Consider the following 22,530-nt stretch of genomic DNA (forward strand, 5'->3'; position numbering starts at 1 on the left):
TATGAATATTTAAGGCACAAAAATAAAACCGTTAAATGTCTACTTGTAACATTTACTTTCTTGATTTATACAGTTTGTATTACATGCAATATTACTTTAAAAATATCGGTTGTTTCTCCAAACTCTTATTTCATGCAATGATATTATTCAAACTGAATCTTCACTGCATCTTCAACATCAGTGTCTTTGTCATCACCAGAAGCACTTTTTAAGTGTTGTATCATAAATTAATCAGTACAACTACAATGCTTAGTGTGGTGCTTGGCACATGTTAAGTGCTTAATAAGTCTTAGCTATATGATTTTTAGCTAACTGAATACAATTTTCTAGGATATATCATCCACCTTTCCCAACTGTCTAAATTCTTTTGAGATACAGCAGTTTCTGATTCCATGTATGATGGAATTACTCTCAGTAGGAAATTCATTTCAAGCCACATGTACTGTTCACATAAAATTAGGATAGCTTTTTAAATCTGTCATAAAATTCAGTAAACTCCATGACATAACCAACTCCCATATTACTATGCTGTAAATGTCCTCTACAAAAACTTCTTTACAATGATATCCAACAGTTGTAGTAGCAAGATCCTACCTTAGAATAAAAACTACTAAATATACATTCAACTTCTTTCCTTGCTTTTTGTTTTTATTGATTCTGTCAGATGACTTCTATAAATATGTAAAACCACCAATGACACAGATCATTTAAAATTAATGCATCTTCCCCAAATAGTTGTTTTTTTTCCAACATATACTGACTGAAAGAACAACTAGTAATATGTGAGACTTTATAAACAACTGGAATATTTTTCTGAAAGACTATTTTAGAGAAAAAAATCTTGTCTTATATTTGGGCATATAATGAGAAAAATGGTATCAAATATATATGATGTACTCTTCTGCCAACTTATCTATGTACTGTATATTTAAAAAGTGATAACTATATTTTGAAGGCACTGGAAGAATATTAGCTAAAAAGACTGCATAATTTTTGTTAAATAAATAAAAATGTGGCATCAGTCTATTGTACAGAAGCTTAGGGTTTTCTTCAATGTAGGGTTATTGTGTGATACAAAATACAACATAGATTAAAAATCAACTAAGTTTACCTGGTATTCCTTTAGCCAGGACAATAGTCCTGAAAAGCTAAAACTGGCCCAGTTTCCTCCATAGTAGCTTCTTCTGTAACAAGAAAAAATAAGAGTAAAGAAAAGGGTATAAAAATCAAGTCATTGAATTCCATCAGCAAACCACCATGAACCCTTCAAATCATTTCAATATTGCTACCTCAGAGTTCAGAACCTAATTGGGATGTTTGAAATACCAGGCTGAAATACAAGTGGGCCTCTCAGATCCCAAAGGTAACTTTTCATTGTATAAGGAGTTAAAAAATCTCTTTGGCCTCCTCAGAGATTTCTCCATGGATCAAATGCCACTGATCAGGGATTGTGAACAGCTTAATATGGGCATTGAGCAGGGAACATGAACAAATTTGACTCCTTGGTTTTAAAAAACTGGCTAGGGAGAAAAACCTTGGTAGATCTCAAGGAAAGCCAGTGGAAAAAACTGCTAAGTTTTCTATAAACAATTAAATGTCCACTGTCACCACCACTACCAAACCCATAACCCATGCCAACACACACACACACACACACACACACACACACACACACAACTGGCTACTCTAGATCTAGTGGTCCTGTGTTATTCTCAGCCTTCAGGGCCAAAAATAAAAGTAGATCCTGGACACAGTTATTCACATCAAGACTTTTGTGATAAGTAAAGTAAGAACAGTATTCCCATTGATAACTGGGTGAACTATTAATTCTTCATTCCATAGTCCTTTGAAGATCGTCATTCTGTTTTAGAGAACCCAGAAGTCTTCTAATTAAGATCAGGTAAACCTTGCAGACATTGGACGTTTGATTAACTTCCTTAAGTAGGAAGGAACCAATAGGAAGGAAGGTTACCAGTGTAGCAACCAGAAAGAACTCTTTAATTCTGAACTACATACTAGACTTCCCAGTTCTTAAAAAACTCTTCGTGTTTACTGATTCTTTGTATGATGAGGCCCAAAGTACACTTAGTCCCACCTACAATATCCACTCTGGTTGTGGGGTGGGACACATTCTTGGTTTTGTTTTGTCTTTTATTTCAATTTTGCTTCTCTGAATCTTTCTCTAACAAAATAAAAATCTATAAAAGCTCTTTTTAATATGAAACAACAACTAAAACCTTTAATGTAATATCCAAAATTACTCATCCATAATGCTACTGGAGATTCCCTCAATATTCTGATGTATTTTCTCCTCAACTAAATGTTGACATAGGCCTTCAGAACAGTCAGACTTTAGGTTCAAGTATTTTACCACTAATCACTTTTTTGCTCTAACACAGAAAATGGTTAAATCAAACATCTGTGAAAGTGTATCTAGTAATACAGATCAGTACACTTTACTTATAATACGATAGTTCTCTCAGAGATAATGCAAATTCACATACCATCCAGAATCTCTAGTGGGCTTTGGGACACCTGGGTGGCTCAGTCAGTTAAGCATCCAACTTCTGCTCAGTTCATGATCTCATGGTCCCTGAGTTTGAGCCCCACGTCAGGCTGTGTGCTGACAACTAGGAGCCTGGAGCCTGCCTCAGATTCTGTGTCTCCCTCTCTCTGTCCCTCCCCTACTCACACTCTGTATCTCTCAAAAATAAATACACATTAAAAAAAAGAATCTTTAGTGGGCTTTAAAATTTAGATAGAATTTCAGCTATAGTAACAATTCTAGATGGCTACCCTTATTAACATACTGGAATCAGGAAACCTGGAAACTGTAATCCGTTGGGTCAGAGAGAACGGCGGAAGGAGAAGGTGGGCAACAGCCAGTATAAAGAGGGAAGAGTAAAGAGAGAGGGGGTATTAGAATTAGTGGTCTTTCCAAAAGAAATGTATACTCTCTTTCCCCTTGCCTGAGAATAATATACTTCCACCATCCCTTCCCATCCTCTAAATATAACATTCAACAAAACTAGAAAATATCCTGTGTGTTTAAAAAAAAACACAACTGTCTTTATTTCTTGTTGAGATATTTAGATTTCTTTTAAGTCACCACAAGGTCATAAATAAGATGCTCCGGGACGCTAGAGTGGCTCAGCTGGCTGAGTGTCTGACTCTTGATTCCGGCTCAGGTCATGATCTCATGGTTCATGAGATTGAGCCCCACATCCAGCTCTGCACTGACATTGTGGAGCCTGCTTGGGATTCTCTCCCTCCCTCTCTCTCTCTCTGCCCCTCCCTGGCTAAATAAATAAACAAATGAATGAAAAAATAAACAAATAAATAAATTAAAAAAACATTTTTAAAAACTGAATGCGTTAGGCACAAACTAGTTGAAAATATTCCTAAAACACATCTGACAAAGGACTGGTATCTAGGATATGTAAAGATTTCCTTCAACTTAATAATATGACAAATATTCAAATTTTAAAATGGGCAAAGGGTTTGAACAGACATTTCACAAAGGAAGATAGATGTGGCTCATGAGCACATAAAAAGGTACTCAACATCATTAGTCATTAAACAAGTACACATTAGTCTATGGCCATACTACCCTGAATGTGCCCGATTTCATGTGATCTCAGAAGCTGAGCAGGGTCAGGCCAGGTTAGTACTGGATGGGAGAGAAGTACACATTAAAACAAGCATTAAAAATGAACATAATGGGATACCACTACACATCCACCAGAACAGTTAAAATTAAAAAGGCTGACGATACCAGATATTGGTGTATTCACCAATGAGCCAGAATGCTCATACATTTTTGTGGGAATATAAAATGGTACAAACACTGCAAAACTGCTTGGCAGTCTCTGAAAAAACTAAACATATATCTACACTATGACCCAGTAATTACATTCCTAGGTATTTACAAACCAGAAAAGTGTGTGTTCACAAAATACTTGTACAAGCTTTTTCACAGTAGCTTTATTACTCAAGAGCTCCACTGGTGGGAATTCAAATACCCACCAGTAGGAGAATGGATAAGTAAGCTGAGGTGTATCTACAGGATTGATACTATTCATCAATGAAAATGAATAACTACTGGTAACAACACAGATGAATTTCAAAAGGTATGCTAACTGAAAAAAAGCTTTTACCCAAAAAGAGTACATTCTTCATGATTCCAATGATATGACATCCTAGAACACATTAATCTATAGTAAAAAATATCCCAAGAGAGATTGCCTTTCAGAGTGGGAGTAAGGGCAGGACTTGACTTGGATAGGACATGAGAGAACTTTCTAGAGTAATGACATTATTTATCTCGATTAGGATGGTAGTTATTACACAAGTGTATGCATTTCCCATTATTAAATGGTACACGTAAGATCTGTGCATTTCATTGCATGTAATTTTATCCTGAAAAAAGAACCATAAATAAATACTGAACTCTAGTTAATAATATGCATGCTGATGTGTTCCAGAGTGAAGGTACTAGATTGTGTACAACATACAAAGAATAAGATGAAATAATAGAAAGAACAATGAATACATGGGTGGTTATGTAATAAAGCAAATACAGCAAAAATTTAATGGCAGAATCTAGGTAGTAACAATATGCTCACGGTACAATTTTTCAACCTTTCCACATCTCAAAACTGTAATAAATTATTGGAGCCTATTAAATCCTAAGAATCTTCTTTTCCATTGTGCATGATAATTATAACTCAGTATTGAATATTCAGTAACACCCATAGTGACATGATGCTAAACTACATCCCATAGTGGGAAATGCCTTCTGTAAGCAAGTACAAGACATTGACAAAAGACAGAGCTACAGACATTCAGGCACATTCACCTACAAATTGTTTTAATTATTAAAAATACAGGAGTTGAAAAGGGAAGTAGCACAGATCAACCTCTAGGTCTCCCCTATTCTATATTCACTGTTCCTATAATTCCATTTCCTTGTTAGTAATACCACCCCTTCCACAGACAGCATTTTTAATTTTCAAAATTATTTTCACAACTATTTTTTCATGGGTTTTTCCAACAATCTTGTGAGGCAGATATGGTATCATTTTACAGATAAGGATACTAAGACTTGTCTATGTAGAAATTCAGTCATTAGCTTAGGGCTACACAGCTACCATTGGCAGAACTGTGATTAAAACTCATTTCTCCTAGGGGTGCCTGGGTGACTCAGTCGGTTAAGCCTCCAACTTTCGCTTAGGTCATGATCTCATAGTTAATGAGTTCGAGCCCCGTGTTGGACTCTGTGGAGCCTGCTTCGGATTCTGCGTCTCCCTCTCTCTCTGCCCCTTCCCTGCTCATGCTCTCTTTCTCTCTCTCAAAAAGAAATAAATATTACAAAAAAATTAAAAAAAAAACAAAACTCAGTTCTCCTAAAGCCTAATCCTATCCATTGCAACATAATCCCAAAATTCTAAACTGGGTAGCATTATTTACTCCACAGGATATTATAATATACCTGTGGTTTAATGAAGCCAAATACTTAGATATCACATACTTGGGAAAAACATAGCATAATGTATAAACTTGTCAAATCACTAAGTTGTATACCTGAAACTAATGTAACATTGTGTGTCAACTATACTCAAACATAAAAAAATAGCACCTGGACCTGATTACTAAATTCACCTTTTCCAAAATGTACCCCATTAATAACATAATCTATTAATAGGTGTTCCAAGAAAATAAAATGATACAATGACAAAATAAAGTTGGAAAATGCTGGGTTCTAAAAAATTAAACTACCAAAAAAAAATGATTTAAGATAGAGCTTCTTGGTACTGTTAAATATGTTAATGTCTGTTCTCACCAAGAGGGAAAAAGTTAGTTGATATATGAGCTTTTTTTTTTTTTTGAAAAATCATTTAGAGGGATTAGGATTCAACAAACATATTTTGAGAAATGCTGCCTTAATTCATGTTAAGGGAAAGGAGAAAAATAGAATAATATGTATTATGGAGCTTGTCATTTTCTAGTCACTATCACTTAATGTTCACAAGAATCCTGAGAGATTGGTGCTATAATTATCACTATCGCAAAATTAGAAAAAAACAACCAAGAAGTTGAGTATCTTGTTTAACTCACTCAGCTAAGAAATGGCCTGGATTTAAGCCCAGGGCATATCAGGCCCCAAAATCTATACTCTTTCCACTATAAATATTGTCTTCTATAATCTACAAAATTGGAATATTTAAAATTATAAACATAAGCATATAATACAAATCCTGGGATCTGACTTACTGTAAGTAAAGGCAATGAGATCTGTTTACAGACATTACATGGAATTAAGTCTAATTTTTGCTTCTCTAATTCATCTGGATAACAAAAATGGGAAAATAATTTCATGACTACATCTACTCTAGTGCCAGAGCTGGAGGGACTATTCATTTCCAGGACCTAAAATACAACCAATTTTATTGCATTTCTCAACTTTAATGTGTGCAAATATCTTTCTGTATAAGGTAAGAGTAGAAAAATAACAGTATGTTATGTCTACTAGTATTGATTTGCCAGCTATAAAGACTACAAAATACAATGCATATTAAAAGGGAATTTATCCCATTTAAATTTGATTGTAATACTATAAAAAATCATGACATGTTTCTACCTTCCTGGTTGACAAATCATAGAATAGACTAGAGAATATACTGAATTTACTCTCTACACAAATTCTCATTTACTAAAAGTTCCACATACCTGACACACAAGAAAACAAGCTCCTTTCACCATATGTTCATTCCAAGATCAAGGAAGGTGGGCCTCCTTGGTAGTTTATGCAAATCTAATGTTAGAGAGGAAGACCAGGCCTTTATTTGGTTTTAAAAGCGTCTCATGAGGCTACATTAAGTTGCTTTGGCAGTCACATCAGTCTCCTAGAATGAAATACCAGGCTGAGTCCCCAGTAATTAGAGCTGGACGGAGACCTTCCTATGCTGAGAATTATTAGTCATTGACACTAGTCCACCCATTCAAATCCACTTGTAGACAACCAAAGTAGATAGATGAGTAGGTAAATGTAAAAAGGTTGCCCTCAATTCCTGTTTTCCTCTGTGATCTCATGTATTCCTACTGACTCAATTATCACTTCCCCGCTGATGACTTACAAACTGGTATCTGCAATCTGAACAGATTGGTGGGCTCCAGACTCACAGCTATTTTGGAGCTGAAAATACAGATGAGTCATCAGCTTATTGGACAAGTCCATTCATTAAATATCTCTGATTAACTTTAATCTCTACAAGTCAAAAAATTTTATTATTGTTTACCCATCCCCAATTTGGTTTCACCTCTCAGTTTCCCCATTTCATTAAATACCAATACCATTCTTACAACTGCCTATGCTAAAAAATCTTGAATTCACTCATCATTCCTTCCTCACTGTGTCAATTCTAATTCATTTCTCAAAACCCTTCTATCTTTGCCATCCCTACCACTGCTGACTTATTTCAGACCCTATCTTTTATCTTATATATTCATTAGTGGCCTCAAAGTTTTCCTTGTTTTTAGTGTCTTCTCCTTCCAATCTAACCTCTACATTACAGCCATATGATCAGGTCTTGGCAGATTACATTTCCACACTCCCTGGCTTAAAGATGTTTAATGGCTCACTAATGCCTCTAGAGTCAAATCCGAAATCCTTAGCATCACTACAGGACCCTTCAAAACTTCCAACTTCACTCTCCACCCATATCTCTGGAAATCGCCCTTCTCTGCCACGCATCCAATACATCACCCCCAACCACTCAGCATTGCCTGAGTGAGTCAAGTGCCTGCAAGTCTCTGTTTTTATTAATGCCACTCCCTATGCACAAAATACTACAGCATCACAAAACTAATGATGAAATTAGTCAAACCAGTCAGAACTACTCAAATCCAATATCATCTTCTGTGAGGCTTGCAGGTCTATAGCCAGAAAAAAACAATCTCTGTGCTTCCATAGCTCTGCATATACTTCTATATAAGACCTCTGTTATACTGTCCTGTAATTAGAACTACATGAATGTTTCCTCTGACTTCACTAGGAGCAACTTTAGAGCTAGACATTAGTTTGGTCATCTTGGAACCCTTAATACATGGTAATAACTGTTAACTAAGAGAACTGATGCAGTGCTATTAATCAAGGCTTTCAGATCAGACGAAGCTTGGTTCAAATCCCACTGTGCGTGTTACTAGCTGCATGACCTCAGCCAATAACCTTAACTTTAAAGCCTCAGTTTCTTTATCTGTAAAATAGGAACGAAAGCACTTAAAGCAGTGCGTAGCACATAGGTTTGTATGTAATCTTCCTCCTCCTCTCCTTGCAAAGTGTGGATACAGGAAAACACATTGACAGGAGTCTCCAATGTCCTTTCACTGGCAATTACCAGAGTTTAGTGCCAGCGAGGCATAGCTAAGTTTACAGACAAATCTAAGAAGGAAGAGAGATAGACAAGAATGAGGACACAACTGACAAGGACTGAGGACTGCTAATTTCCTCTCCACTACTTGAGACTAATCACAGATCCTAAAATTTAACCCTTCTTATGTCATGGAAAAGCTAATCAAACTGTTTTCATTAATGGGGAAAAAAGGAAATTATAAGACGAATCTGTGATTATTCTGCTTCTAGCTGTAAAGCTGATTGATATTCTTCAAACCCCCAAGGAGATAGGGATAGTTGTCATTTCAAAGTTAAAAACAAACAAACAAAAATGAGAATAGAAAATATAAGAGAAAACTATTTTTCTTATGTTTTCTTTTCAAAAGAGGGTGAATATTAAAGAAATTGCTCAAGTGGAGGAGGCTGAAGGGAGGAAGGGAGACAGGCAATGAAAAAATGTGTATGTACAATCAATTACCTTTGCATGTAGATTTCTAATTTGTGTGAAATGTATCCTAATCCAAACCCACTGAATAAAACAAGTTAAAATTAGTAATATCTAGAAAGGGGCTGGTTTATCAAAATTTCTGCAAATAACTGTCTCAATCAACCTAGCATCTTTTGGAACTCTATGGGAAAAAAATTCTCCCTATTTAAGAATTGTCATTTGCAAATTAAGCTTCTGTTATTAGGATTTTAGTAACCTAGGGACAACTGGGTGGCTTAGTCGGTTAAGCATCCAACTTCGGCTCAGGTCATGATCTCACAGTTCATGAGTTCCAACCCCGTGTTGGGCTCTGTGCTGACAGCTTGAAACCTGGAGCCTGCTTCAGATTCTGTGTCTCCCTCTCTCTCTGTCTCTCTCCCACTCACACACTCTCTCTCTCTCTCTTTCTCTCTCTCTCAAAAATAAATAAACATTTTTTTTTAATTTTTAAAAAAGGACATCAGTGACCTGAAGATAAAATGGCATTTGTTTCAAATCCATAAAAATTTGTGAATTCATTCCAAGGATTTTTTCCTACACTTCCCTCCAAAATCAAGGCTGAACATATTCACAATGATTCCAAAGGAAAAGCCTTTTAGGAAACCTGCTGCATTTTATTGTCACACCTCACCAGCCATACTTCAACTGTTTACATGTATCCTACTGGACCCTTGCAGTGACTCTTGTGTGAACTAGCCACATTTTACAGTTGAGGAAAACAACTTAAATCACATAACTAATCAGTGACAGTCATGACTTGAATCAGGTCTCTTGACCATGAAGTCTAGTATTTGTGTCTGTTTTCCAACCTACAGCTTCTCTTAGTAAAAGAGCACAGGCTTTGCTATCAAATGGACCTGGGTTTGAATCCTGGTTCTTCCCCTAACAGATATGTGACACTGGACAAGTTATTTCAATTCTCTTAATTTGCTTCCTCATCTGCAAAAGAGGAAAAAATATACTACTTTTACAGAAATGTAATAAGACATAACTTGGGATACCTGGGTGGCTCAGTCGGTTAAGCATCCAACTTCAGCTCAGGTCATGATCTCATGATCTATGAGTTCGAGCCCTATGACGGGCTCTGTGCTGACAGCTCAGAGCCTGGAGACTGTTTCAGATTCTGTGTCTCCCTCTCTCCCTGCCCCTCCCCCATTCACGCTCTGCCTCTCTGTTTCTCTCTCTCTCAAAACTAAACATTTTTAAAAAAGAATTAAATAACTTAGTATTTGCAAACTATTTAACAGTACTAAGCAAACATTTCATAAACAATGGCTATTATATCATGTCATCTTTAATAACATAAAATATGTTGAACACTAGATTGGGTTAAGCAAATTAAAATTACTTTCACTCATAAATTAGTGCCATGGATATCATGAAATCTCTTTAATGTTGGAGAATATTGAAAGGAGAAAACTAGGGCAACACTTGATTCTTTGATGCTTCATATACATTTTCTCACCCCTATAGGAGACCACTCTTTTCTTTATCTAAATAATAGAAGGTAGAGGATTTCTGCAAGGCAGTAACATGAGATCCTGCATTAATCTCTTCCCAAGGACACACCAAACCTACATATGGATCATTTCCCTCTGAAATATATGTGAAAACTAGATGAGGTGCTTCTCCACAATGAAGAATAAAAAAACCACACCCAGATGGTAGGAGAAGCAAAGACACAATCTTGCCAAAAACCCTACCCTGGTGCTAGGGCACACAATAGAGAGGAGTCTCACAAGTCCAGTCCTTCTCAATATGTATCTACTAGTATGCAATAACTGCATACTAATCAATAATCACTTTAAAGGCAAATGGACTAAATTCTCCTAACAAAAGATACAGAGTAGCTGAATGGATAAAAACATAAGACCATCTATACGCTGCCTACAAGAGATTCACTTTACAAGGAAGGACACACAAAGACTGATAGTGAAGTGATAAAGTATATTCCATGCAAATGGAAACAAAAAGCTGCTATAGCTATACTTAAATCACACAAAATAGACTTTAAAACAAAGAACATAATAATAAAAGACAGAGGGATACTACATAATGATAAAAGTGTCAATCCAGCAAGAAGATATAACATTTGTAATTATATATGCACCCAACATAGAAGCACCAAAATATATAAAGCAAATATTAGCAGACCAAAAGGAAAAAAAAGACAGCAACACAATAATAATGAGGGACTAACACCCCACATACATCAATGAATTCACAAAGAAAATCAAGAAGGAAACACTGACCTTGACTGACATGTTAGACCAGGTGGACTTAGTTGACATATACAGAACATTCATTCCCAAACCAGCAGAATATGCATTCTTCACAACTGCATGTGGAACGTTCTCCAAAACAGTTCACATGTTAAGCCACAAAACAAGCCTCAATAAATTCCAGAAGACTGAAATTATATCAAACTTCTTTTCTGGCTACAGTGATATGAAACTAGAAATCAATTACAATAAGAAAACTGGGAAAAAAATCATGAATGTGAGGAGATTAAACAACATACTACTGAACAAATAATGGGTCAATGAGGAAGTCAAAAATACATTCAGACATGGGATGCCTGGTTGGCGCAATTGGTGGAGCATGTGACTATTGATCTCAGGGTTGTAGGTTCGAGCCCCACAATGGGTGCAAAGTTTACTTAAAAAATAAAATCCTTAAAAAAGAATACGTTGAGACAAATGAAAATGGAAATACAATGTAGCAAGATCTAGGAGATGCAGCAAAAGTGGTTTTAAGAAAAAATTTACAGTGACACAGGCCAACATCAAGGAAAAAGAAAAATTTCAAATTAACAATTTAATGTTGCAACTAAAGGAACTAGGAAAAAAAGAACAAAGCCCCAAAGCTGGTAGAAGGAAGGAAATAATGAAGATCAGAGCAGATATAAATGAAATAGAGACTAAAAAAAGAGAAAAGATCAATGACACTAAGAGCAGGTTCTTCAAAAAGATATATAAAATTGACAAACTTTTATCAAGATTAAGAAAAAAAAGAGGGCTCAAATAAAATCAGGAATGAAAGAAGTTAAAACTAGATAACATAGAAATAAAAAGGATAATAAGAAACTACTATTAAAAATTATATGCCACTACATATATGAAACTACTATAAAAATTAACATATTGGATAACCTAGAAGAAATGGATAAATTCCTAGAAAATTAGTCTTCCAAAACTGAATCATAAAGAAATAGAAAATCTGAATACACCAATTACTAATAAAGAGACTGAATCAAAAAAAAAACTCCCAATAAACAAAAGCCCAAGACCAAATGACTTCACAGATGAATCATACCAACATTCAAAAAAGATTTAATACCTATCCTTCTCAAATTCTCTGAAAAAATTGAATAGGAGGAAAGCTTCCAAATTCATTTTAGAGTTACACTTATGCTTACACCAAAACCAGTCAAGTATATTACAAAAGTAAAATATATATATGTATGTCCCAATATTCCTGATGAACATAGATACAAAAATCCTCAACTAAATATCAGCAAACCAAATTCAACAATATGTTAAAAGGGTAATACACCATGATCAAGTGGGACTTATTCTAGAAATGGAAGGATGGTTCAACTCCACAAATCAAAGTGATACACAGTATTAACAGTATGAACCATAAAAGTATGATCATCTCAATAGATGTAGAAAAATTATTTGATGAAATTCAATATCCATTTATGATTACAAAACTTCCAACACACTGGATATATATCGAATGTACCTCAAAACAACAAAGGCCTTATTTGACAAGTTCACAGTGAAAATCATACTCAAGAATGAAAACCTAAAAGCTTTTCCTTTAACATCAAGAACAAGACAGGGATGTTCACTATTGCATCTTTTATTCTACACAGTATTGAAGTCCTAGACAGAGGAATTAGGCAAGATAAATATGGCATATAAATTGGAAAGGAAGAAGGAAAACTGTCACTATTTACACATGACATGATATTATATAAAGAAAATCCTAAAGACTCCACAAAAGAACTTTTAATGCTAATAAAAGAAGTCAGTAAGGTGCAGAATACAAAATAAACAAAAATATGTTGCACTTTTATATACTAACAAACTATCAAAACAACATCAAGAAAACAATCCCATTGACAATCACATCAAAAAAGAATACCTAGGAATAAATTAAACCAAGGAGGTGAAAAATCTGTACACAGAAAACCAGAAGACATTGATTAAAGAAACTGAAGAAGACACAAAGATATTCCATGCTCATGAATTGGAAGAATTAACTCAAAGCCATCTACAAATTCAGTGAAATCTCTATCAAAATTCAAATGGCATTTTCACAGAACCAGAACAAACAATCCTAAAACTTGTATGGAACCACAAAAGACCCTGAATAGCTAAAGCAAGCTTGAGGGAAAAAAAACAAAGCTGGAGGGATCACACTCCCCAATTTTGAACAATATGAAAAAGCTACTGTAATCAAAACAGTATCATATTGGCATAAAAACAGGCACACAATCAATGGAACAGAAGAGAAAGCCCAGAAATAAACCCATTCATACATGGTCAGTTCACTTACAATAAAGGAGGCAAGAATACACAATGGGGAAAGGACAGCCTGTTCAAAAAATGGTGCTGGGAAAACTGGACAGCCACATGAAAAATAATGACACCAGAACACTATCTTACACCATACACAAAAATTAACTCAAAGTCGATTAAAAACTTGAATGTAAGACCATAAACAATAAACCTAGAAAAAAATGTAGATGGTAATTTCTTTGATTTCAGTCTTGGCAATATTTTTTTAGATCAGACTCCAAAGGTGTTGGCAACAAAAGCAAAAATAAACAGTTGCTCCTATGTGGCTCAGTCAGTCCAGCGTTTGACTTTGGCTCAGGTCTTGATCTCACCATCCTTGAGTTCGAGCCCTGCGTCAGGCTCTGTACTGACAGCTCATAGCCTGGAGTCTGCTTCCGTGTCTTCCACTCTCTGCCCCTCCCCCACTCGCGCATGCGCGTGCACGCGCATGCGCTCTCTTTCTCTCTCTCTTCCAAAAATAAACATTAAAAAAAATTTTTAACTAAAATAAATAAACAAATGGGTCTACATTAAATGAAAAAGCTTACGCACAGTGAAGTAAATCATCAACAAAATAAAAGGTAAGCTATTGAAAGAGAAGATATTTACAAATGATAATAAGGGGAGAAGACCCAAAATATAAAAAGAACAACTTGGGGCGCCAGGGTGGCTCAGTCAGTTGGGCCTCAGACTTCAGCTCAGATCATGATCTCACAGTCCGTGAGTTCGAGCCCCGCGTTGGGCTCTGTGCTGACAGCTTGGAGCCTGGAGCCTGCTTTGGATTCTGTGTCTCCCTCTCTCTCTGCCCCTCCCCTGCTCATGCTCTGTCTCTCTCTGTCTCAAAAATAAATAAAAACATTTAATTTTTTTTAAATAAAAAGAACTCAAACACAAAAATAACAAATAACCCAATTAAAACTGAGCAGAATACCTAAATAGACATTTTCCCAAAGACACACAGATGACCAACAGGCACATGAAAAGAAGCTCAATATCATTAATCATTAGGGAAATGCAAATCATAACCACTATGAGATACCACCTCATACCTGTCAGAATGGCTATTATCAAAAATCCAAGAGGAACTTTTGGAGAAAATGGCAAAGCAGGAAGATCCTAAGCTACCTCATCCCACAGATAACACCCACATTGTTGTAAAACCCAGAAAATGACTTGAAGACCTGACAGAACAGACTTTCTTCAGAAAAATGTAGAGAAGAAGAGTCCACATTGGAATGGGTAAGAAGGGCAGAGAAGTGGTCCAGAGCTAAAGGAACCCCTGGACTGTCCTAGGGAGGAAGGAGAAGGAGAGGGTAAAAGGGGGAGAGAAACAGACCCTCACACCAGGGCTCCCCAGGCATGGGGAACTGTGGGAGGCCGGACCCCAGTGCCAGGCTGAGACCGGATCGAGCAACGGCTCCCTGTTGACTCAGCCAACCCGGTGGTTCCCCCTCCCATTCCCCCACTTGCAAAGGCATACCAAAAGCCTTGTCAAGGCTGAGAAGTCTAATTCCTGAAGCCTGTGGTCTGTGGGTGTTGGCAGTAATGTTACCCCCCTTTTTCTACCCCGGGTCAAAGAGAAACAAACATGGGAACTGTGTTTTGCTAGCAATCTATCAACAAGGTCTTGTTGTGACCCGTTTAGAAAGTTCACAAGGTACACAGAACTAAATGTTTTGGCTGGCAGCGATCATGTGAAACCTGTTTATTCTTAGAATGACCTGATCCATAAGAGTCTTGATATAAAAGATTGTGTACAGCAACAACAAAGCCGTCACTTGGGCCATCAGCCCAGGGGACCCTCCTGTTCCCAAACTGGCTTCTCTTCTCTTCTTTTCTTTCTTACATTCCCCTACCCTCAGGACCCTGATCTCGCTGGTCGCACCAGGGAGCTCCCATGGGGAAGATGAATCCCCATAACACTTGGCTTTGAAAACCAGAAGGGCATAATTTTGCAATCAGCATGTCTTCACATCAGGAACTTCAAAAATCAGCAGGCTTGGTTCTAGGAGAGCCATGAGGGCTACAGGAAACTAGGTCCCTGCCCTTAAAGAGACAGCACAACAAGTAGCCCTGTGAAGATACAGTGCAGAAACAGCAGTTTGAAAAACACCTAGGGTATATGGGAAGGAGATTTATTTACTAATTTCAGAGCCTGTGCTGAATGGGCAAGGATTGCTGGGAGACTTCTCCAGGAACAAAGGGGCTGGCAGGCACCCTTTCCCTCCGCTACCTCCCAGCCTAGACACATGAACAATTATAGGAACAAGCACAGTCCCTACACCTGCTAACCAGCAAACAGCAAGCCCCGCCCCTGTGTTCTCCTGCAGACATTCCCCCTTCAATGTCCTTGAACAGAGCCCATCCAAAGCAGGGCCACAAGCATGGAGAAGGTGTGAGCATCCCCTACAGGGACCAGCACAACTCTAAAGTGACTTGTATCCTGGGAAGAGGGGAAAATAATCACACACAACACTCTGAGGACAGCCCCCATGGTGGGCAGGGGGCAGAAAACTGGTCTGACTGCAGGCCCTGACCACCAATGAAAGCTTCTCAGGGGACAACACAAGGAATCTACCCAGCATTTTGGTACTACTACTGGATCTCTGGCAAATGCCTGGTCTGACTCAACTCAAGCCCAAGGGGGCCCAAGACTGGCCAACTAACAACACAAGGAGCAAACCAACACAATAGGCAAAGAGAGCCATCAGAGATGACTGGACTGAATGGAAAAGCAACTCAGCCACAACAGTATGGCACATGCAACACACATAGCAGATACTCCTGAAGTGTCAGGTTCTGTTAAACAGGGAACATTATACTGCAGAGCACTACAGGACCTCTTCTAGATAAGGCCACTACTTTCAAGAGAAGGAGTCATAGCTGACTTTCCTAACACACAGAAATAGACACAGAGAATTATACAAAATGAGGAGAGAGAGAACAGGACAAAATACCAGCAAAGAAAGCTAAACAAAACAGAGATAATACGTTTGGTAAAGAATTTAACATAACGGTCATAAAGATATGGACTAGACTTGAGAAAACACTGGAGGATCTCAGTGAAACTCTTAACAAAGGGATAGAAAACATAAAACAGAACCCATCAGAGATAAAGAACTCAATAACTAAAATTAAAAATGCACTAGAGGGAATAAATAGCAGACAAGAGAAACCAGAACAAGGGATCAGCTACCTGGAGAACAGAGTAATGGAAAGTATTTGAAGTGAACAGGAGAGACAAAAAAATAATAATAAATGAAAATACATTTTGGAACTCAGCAATATCATCAAATATAATAACATTTACATTATAGGGATCTGAGAAGGAGAAGAGAGAAACAGGCGGCAGAAAATTTATTTGAAAAAAACAATAGCTGAAAACTTCCTGAATCTGGAGAAATGGAAATCCAGATCAAGAACGCATAAAGGTTCCCCAAGAAAATCAACTCAAGGAGGTCCACACCAAGACATACAGTAATTAAACTGGCAAAAAGTAGTGATAATTTTCAAAGCAACAAAAGAAACCAGTTACACATAAGGGAAATTCCATAACACTATCTAATGATTTTCTTCAGCAGAAACGTGGCAAGCCTTAAAAGAGTGGCATGATACATTCAAGGTATTGAAAGAAAAAACCCACAGCCAAGAATACTCTATCCAGCAAGGCTATCACTCATAATTGAAACAGAGATAGTTTCCCAGACAAGCAAAAGTCAAAGGAATTTATGACTGCTAAACCAGTCCAAAAGGAAATATTACAGGAGACTCTGAGTGGAAAAGACCAACCATAAGCAGGAGTAAGAAAATAGGAAGAAGAAAAGCAATAAAATTAAGTATCCCTAGAAAAATCAGTCAAGAAATGCACATACACACACACACACACAAAAGGATGTAAAGTATGACATCATATACCTAAAACATTAGGGGGTAAAGGAGTAAAGACTGAGCTCAACCTTAAGCAATCATTAACTTAATACAGACTGCTATATGCGTAAGATGTTACATACAAACAGAATGGTAACCTCAAAACACCAGCAATAGATATGTAAAAATAAAAAGGAATCCAAGTATATTATTAAAGAAAGCCAACTAACCATGACAGAAGACAGCAAAGGAAGAATGGAACAGAGAAGAACTACAAAAACGACCATAAAATGAGTAAGAAAATAGCAATAAACCTTTATCTATCAATAATTATATTGAATGTAAAAGGACCAAACACCCCAATCAAAAGCCACAGGTTGCCAAAATGGATAAAAAAAAAAAATAAAACCCATCTTTATGCTCCCTACAAGAGACTCATTTCAGATCAAGTGACACATTCAGATAGACAGTGAAGGGATAGAGATGCATTTATCATGCAAATAGATGTGGAAAAACAGCTGGGCTAGCAGTAGTTCTCTCAGACAAAACAGAACAAGAGACAAAAAAGGACACTATATAGATGACACTATATATATAATCACAAAGGAAACAATCCACCAAGAAAATATAAAAATTACATGCAAATATTCATGCACCCAACATGATAGCACCCAAATATGTAAATCAGCTAACAACAAACATAAAGGAATTAATTAATTAATAGTAGGGGACTTTAACACTCCATTTACATCAATGGACAGATAATCCAAACAAAAAATCAAAAGGGAAAGAGTAGCTTTGAATAACACACTGTACCAGATGGATCTAACAGATATATTCAGAACAATCCTAAAACACCAGAACACATTCTTTGCAAGTTCACATGAAAGATTCTCTAGAACAGACCATGTATTTTCAACAAATTCGAAAACAAAAATCAATCATACCATGCATCTTTTCTGACTACAATATAATAACAGAAATCAGCCACAAGAAAAAATCTTGGAATGGATAAAGATGTATACACTCACACACACACACACACACACACACACACAATGGAATATTACTCAGCAATCAAAAAGAATGAAATCTCGCCATTTGCAACAACGTGAATGGAATGAGAGTGTATTATGTTGAGTGAAATAAGTCAGAGAAAGACAAATATATAATTTCACTCATACGTGGAAATGAAGAAACAAAACAGATGAACATAGATGAAAGGAAGCAAAAATAAGATAAAAACAGGGAGGGAGACAAACAATGAGACTCTTAAATACAGAAAACAAACTGAGGGTAGCTGGAGGGGTGCTGGGTCTGGGGATGGGCTAAATGGGCGATGGGCACTAAGGAGAGCACTTGTTGGGATGAGCACCAGCTATTATATGCAAGTGATGAATCACTAAATTCTACTCCTGAAATAATTATTGCACTGTACGTCAACTAACTTGGACTTAAATTTAAAAAAGTAAATAAATAAATGAAAGCACAGGTGACCACAAAAAAATAAATACTGATGTCAAATTCTGTAGTTGCCATATTAAATTACAATAAACTCAGTGGCTAAAACAACATTAAAAAAAAATCTGGAAAGAGCACAAATACATGGAGGTTAAATAACATACTACTATACAATGAATGCATCAACCAAGAAACCAAAGAAGAAATAAAAAAAATAGAGACAAATGAAAACATAACAATCTAAACTCATTGGGAGGCAGCAAAAGTTGTTCTAGAGGGAAGTTTATAGCAGTACAAGCCTACCTCAGGAAGCAAGCAAAATCTCAAATAACAACCTAACTTTACACTTAAAGGAGCTGGAAAAAGAACAAACAAAACCCAAAACCAGAAGAAGGAAGGAAATAATAAACATCAGAGCAGAAATAAATAAAACATAAACTAAAAATACAATAGAACACATCAATGAAAGCAGGAGCTAGTTCTTTGCAAAGCTCACAAAATTGATAAACATTTACCTAGATTCATCAAAAAAAGAGAAGACTAAAATAAACAAAATCAGAAATAAAAGAACAGAAATAAACAACACCAGAGAAATACTAAGAGAATTATAAGAGACTATTATGAAAAATTATATGCCAACACATTAGTCAACCTAGAAGAAGGATAAATATGTAGAAACATGTAATCTTCCAAAACTGAATCAGGAAGAAATAGAAAATTTGAACAGATTACCAGCAAAGAAATTGAATCAGTTATCAAAAAACTCCTATACCCAACAAAAGTCCAAGATTAGACGGCTTCACAGGCAAATTCTACCAAACATTTAAAGATTTAATACCTACTCTTCTCAAACTATCCCAAACATACAAGAAGGAAAGTTTCCAAATTCATTTTATGAGGCCAGTATTATCCTGAAGCCAAAACCAGATAAAAACACCACAAAAAAAGGTAACTATAGGCTAATAACTCTGAGGAATATAGATGCCAATATCATCAAGAAAATATTACTAAAACAAATACAACAATACATTTAAAAAATCATTCAGTTACCAGAGGGAGGGTGAGATGGGGGATGGATGAAACAGGTGAAGGGGATTAAGAGTACACTTATCATGTGATGAGCACTGAGTAAGGTACAGAATTATTGAATCATTATATTGTATACCGGAAACCAATATAACACTATATGTTGAATATACTGGAATTAAAAAAATGGTACTTTTTTCACTTGATCTAGAAAAGGAGACTTAGTATGAATGTCAATGTTTATTTATCACTGGACAAAGGAAGGAGAGAATTGGGTCTGCCAGAAATGAGCAATTTGATCAATAAAAATCTATGAGGTAGAGCAGGTTTCATTGCAGTCTAGATGAACTCTGAGTCAACATTCCTGACTCTTTTCCAAGTAATCTCTAGTCTGGCAGTATTTCTGATCCAAAGTAGAGAATAATTTACATACAGAACAAGAGTAGTCAGTCACTGATATTTTTCTCATTTTAAATAAATTCACTGACAAATACATAAGTAAGTTTTGAAGAATAAGAACAAGTTTATAGGATCTGAACATTATTGGGATAAAATAAATTTGTTCAATTCATGCATTATCATCTAAGCAAAATTAATAGATACAATTCCACAAATAATCCATTTTATATATAAAATAAAATTACTTTTACTAGAAATTACCATTGTTAACATTTTAGGTCCAAGTAGAAGATCACTTAATTGACTTCTTAACTGAAGATCCATTGAAGAAGATTACTGGCACTTCCTACTCCTTCTATACAGTATAACGTTGTCTGCCACGATGTGCTAGACAATGGGGGCTAGCAGACTTCTGACAACTCCTTTGTCTCCAAATGACTTCTGTCCTATGAATCATCAGGTTTTGTTTGTACCTAATTCTTAATTATGTAATTACGTTATGTGAATTATGAGCAGAAAGAATGTTAATTCTATGAAAACTAGGTTGAACACTCTGAGACAACTTAATAGTGCTACACATAAATTGACTAATTTGGTATTGAGCAAGATAGCTACAAAAGATTAATAAAAGAGGGGTGCCTGGATGTCTCAGTTGGTTAAGCATCTGACTTCGGCTTGGGTCATGATCTTGTGGTTCATGAGTTCGAGCCCCACATGAGGCTCTGTGCTATCAGCTCAGAGCCTGGAGCCTGCTTCAGATTCTGTGTCTCCCTCTCTGTCTGCCACTCCCCTGCTCACACTCTCTCTTGGTCTCTCGAAAATAAACAAACATTAAAAAAATAAAAAATAAAAGTTTTAAAAGATGAATAAAATAAAAATCTCAAAAGAAAAAAATAATTACAAAACAATCAACATGATACAACACATCAACAAGAGCAGCAATAAAAACCATACATACAATCATTTCAACAGATGCAGAAAAAGCATATGACAAAGTGCAACTCACATTCACAATGAAAACCCTCATCAAAGTAGGTTTAGAAGGAACATACCTCAACATAATAAAGGCCTTATGTGAAAAGGCCCACAGCTGACATTATCCTCAGTGGGGAAAAAACAGAGCTTTCCCCCTAAGATCAGGAACAAGACAAGGATGTACACTCTCACCACATTTATTTAACGTAGTACTGGAAGTCCTAGCCACAGCAATTAGACAACAAAAATAAATACAAGGCATCCAAATTGATAAGGAAGAAGTAAAACTTTCACTCTTTGTCAATGACGTAATACTATATTCCACCAAAAAACTACTAGAATAAATGAATCCAGTAAGATCACAAGATACAAAGATCCAATTGATATTGTACACTAATAATGAAAAAGCAGAAAGATAAATTAAAAAACAATCCCATTTACACTTTCACCAAAAATAATAAAATACTGGGGAGCCTGGGTAGCTCAGTTGGTTGAGCATCCGACTTCGGCTCACGTCATGATCTTGCGGTCTGTGACTTCCAGCCCCACGACGGGCTCTGTGCTGACAGCTCAGAGCCTGGAGCCTGCTTCGGATTCTGTGTCTCCCTCTCTCTCTGCCCCTCCCCCGCTCATGTTCTGTGTCTCTCTCTGTCAAAAATAAACATTTAAAAAAATTTTTTTAAATAATAAAATATCTAGGAATAAATTTAACCAAGGAGGTAAAAGACCTGTACTCTAAAAACCATAAAACATTGAGGAAAGAAATTGATGATGATACAAACAAATGGGAAGATATTCCATGATCATGGACTAGAAGAACAAATAATCATTAAAATGTCCATACTACCCAAAGCAATCTACACATGTAATGCAATCCCTATCAAAATACCAACAGCTTCTTTCACAGAACTAGACCACGCAATCCTAAAATTTATATGGAATCACAAAAGACTCTGAATAGCGAAAGCAATCTTTAAAAAGAACAAAACTGGTGGTATCACAATCCCAGTTTCAAGACACACTGAAAGTTGTAGTGATCAAAATGGTATGGTACTGGCACAATAATAGACACATAGATCAATGGAAGAAAATAGAGCCCAGAAATAAACTCATGATTATATGGTTAATTATCTTCAACAAAGCAGGAAAGAATATTGAATGGGAAAAAGACAGTCTCTTCAACAAATGGTGTTGGGAAAACAGGATAGCTACATGCAAAAAATGAAACTGGACCATTTTCTTACATTATACGCAAAAATAAATTCAAAATGGATTAAAGACATAAATGGAAGGCCAGAAACCATAAAAATCCTATGAAAGAGCTCAGGCAGTAATTTCTCTGACATCAGTTGTAG

The 22,530-nt window shown here is 36.3% G+C and overlaps 1 protein-coding gene across 2 annotated transcripts in view; it reads right to left on the reverse strand.

Moving 5' to 3' along the window:
- CHM (CHM Rab escort protein) overlaps nucleotides 1-22,530 on the reverse strand; it is a 251,299-nt gene that overhangs the window by 192,382 nt on the left and 36,387 nt on the right. For both annotated transcript variants that reach the window (XM_027053772.2, XM_027053771.2), the window contains exon 3: nucleotides 1,112-1,184. In XM_027053772.2, the coding sequence (XP_026909573.1) occupies nucleotides 1,112-1,184 (73 nt within the window). The remainder of the gene's footprint in view (nucleotides 1-1,111; nucleotides 1,185-22,530) is intronic.

The sequence above is a fragment of the Acinonyx jubatus genome, chromosome X, assembly GCF_027475565.1.
Source record: "Acinonyx jubatus isolate Ajub_Pintada_27869175 chromosome X, VMU_Ajub_asm_v1.0, whole genome shotgun sequence".
Lineage (NCBI taxonomy): Eukaryota > Metazoa > Chordata > Mammalia > Carnivora > Felidae > Acinonyx > Acinonyx jubatus.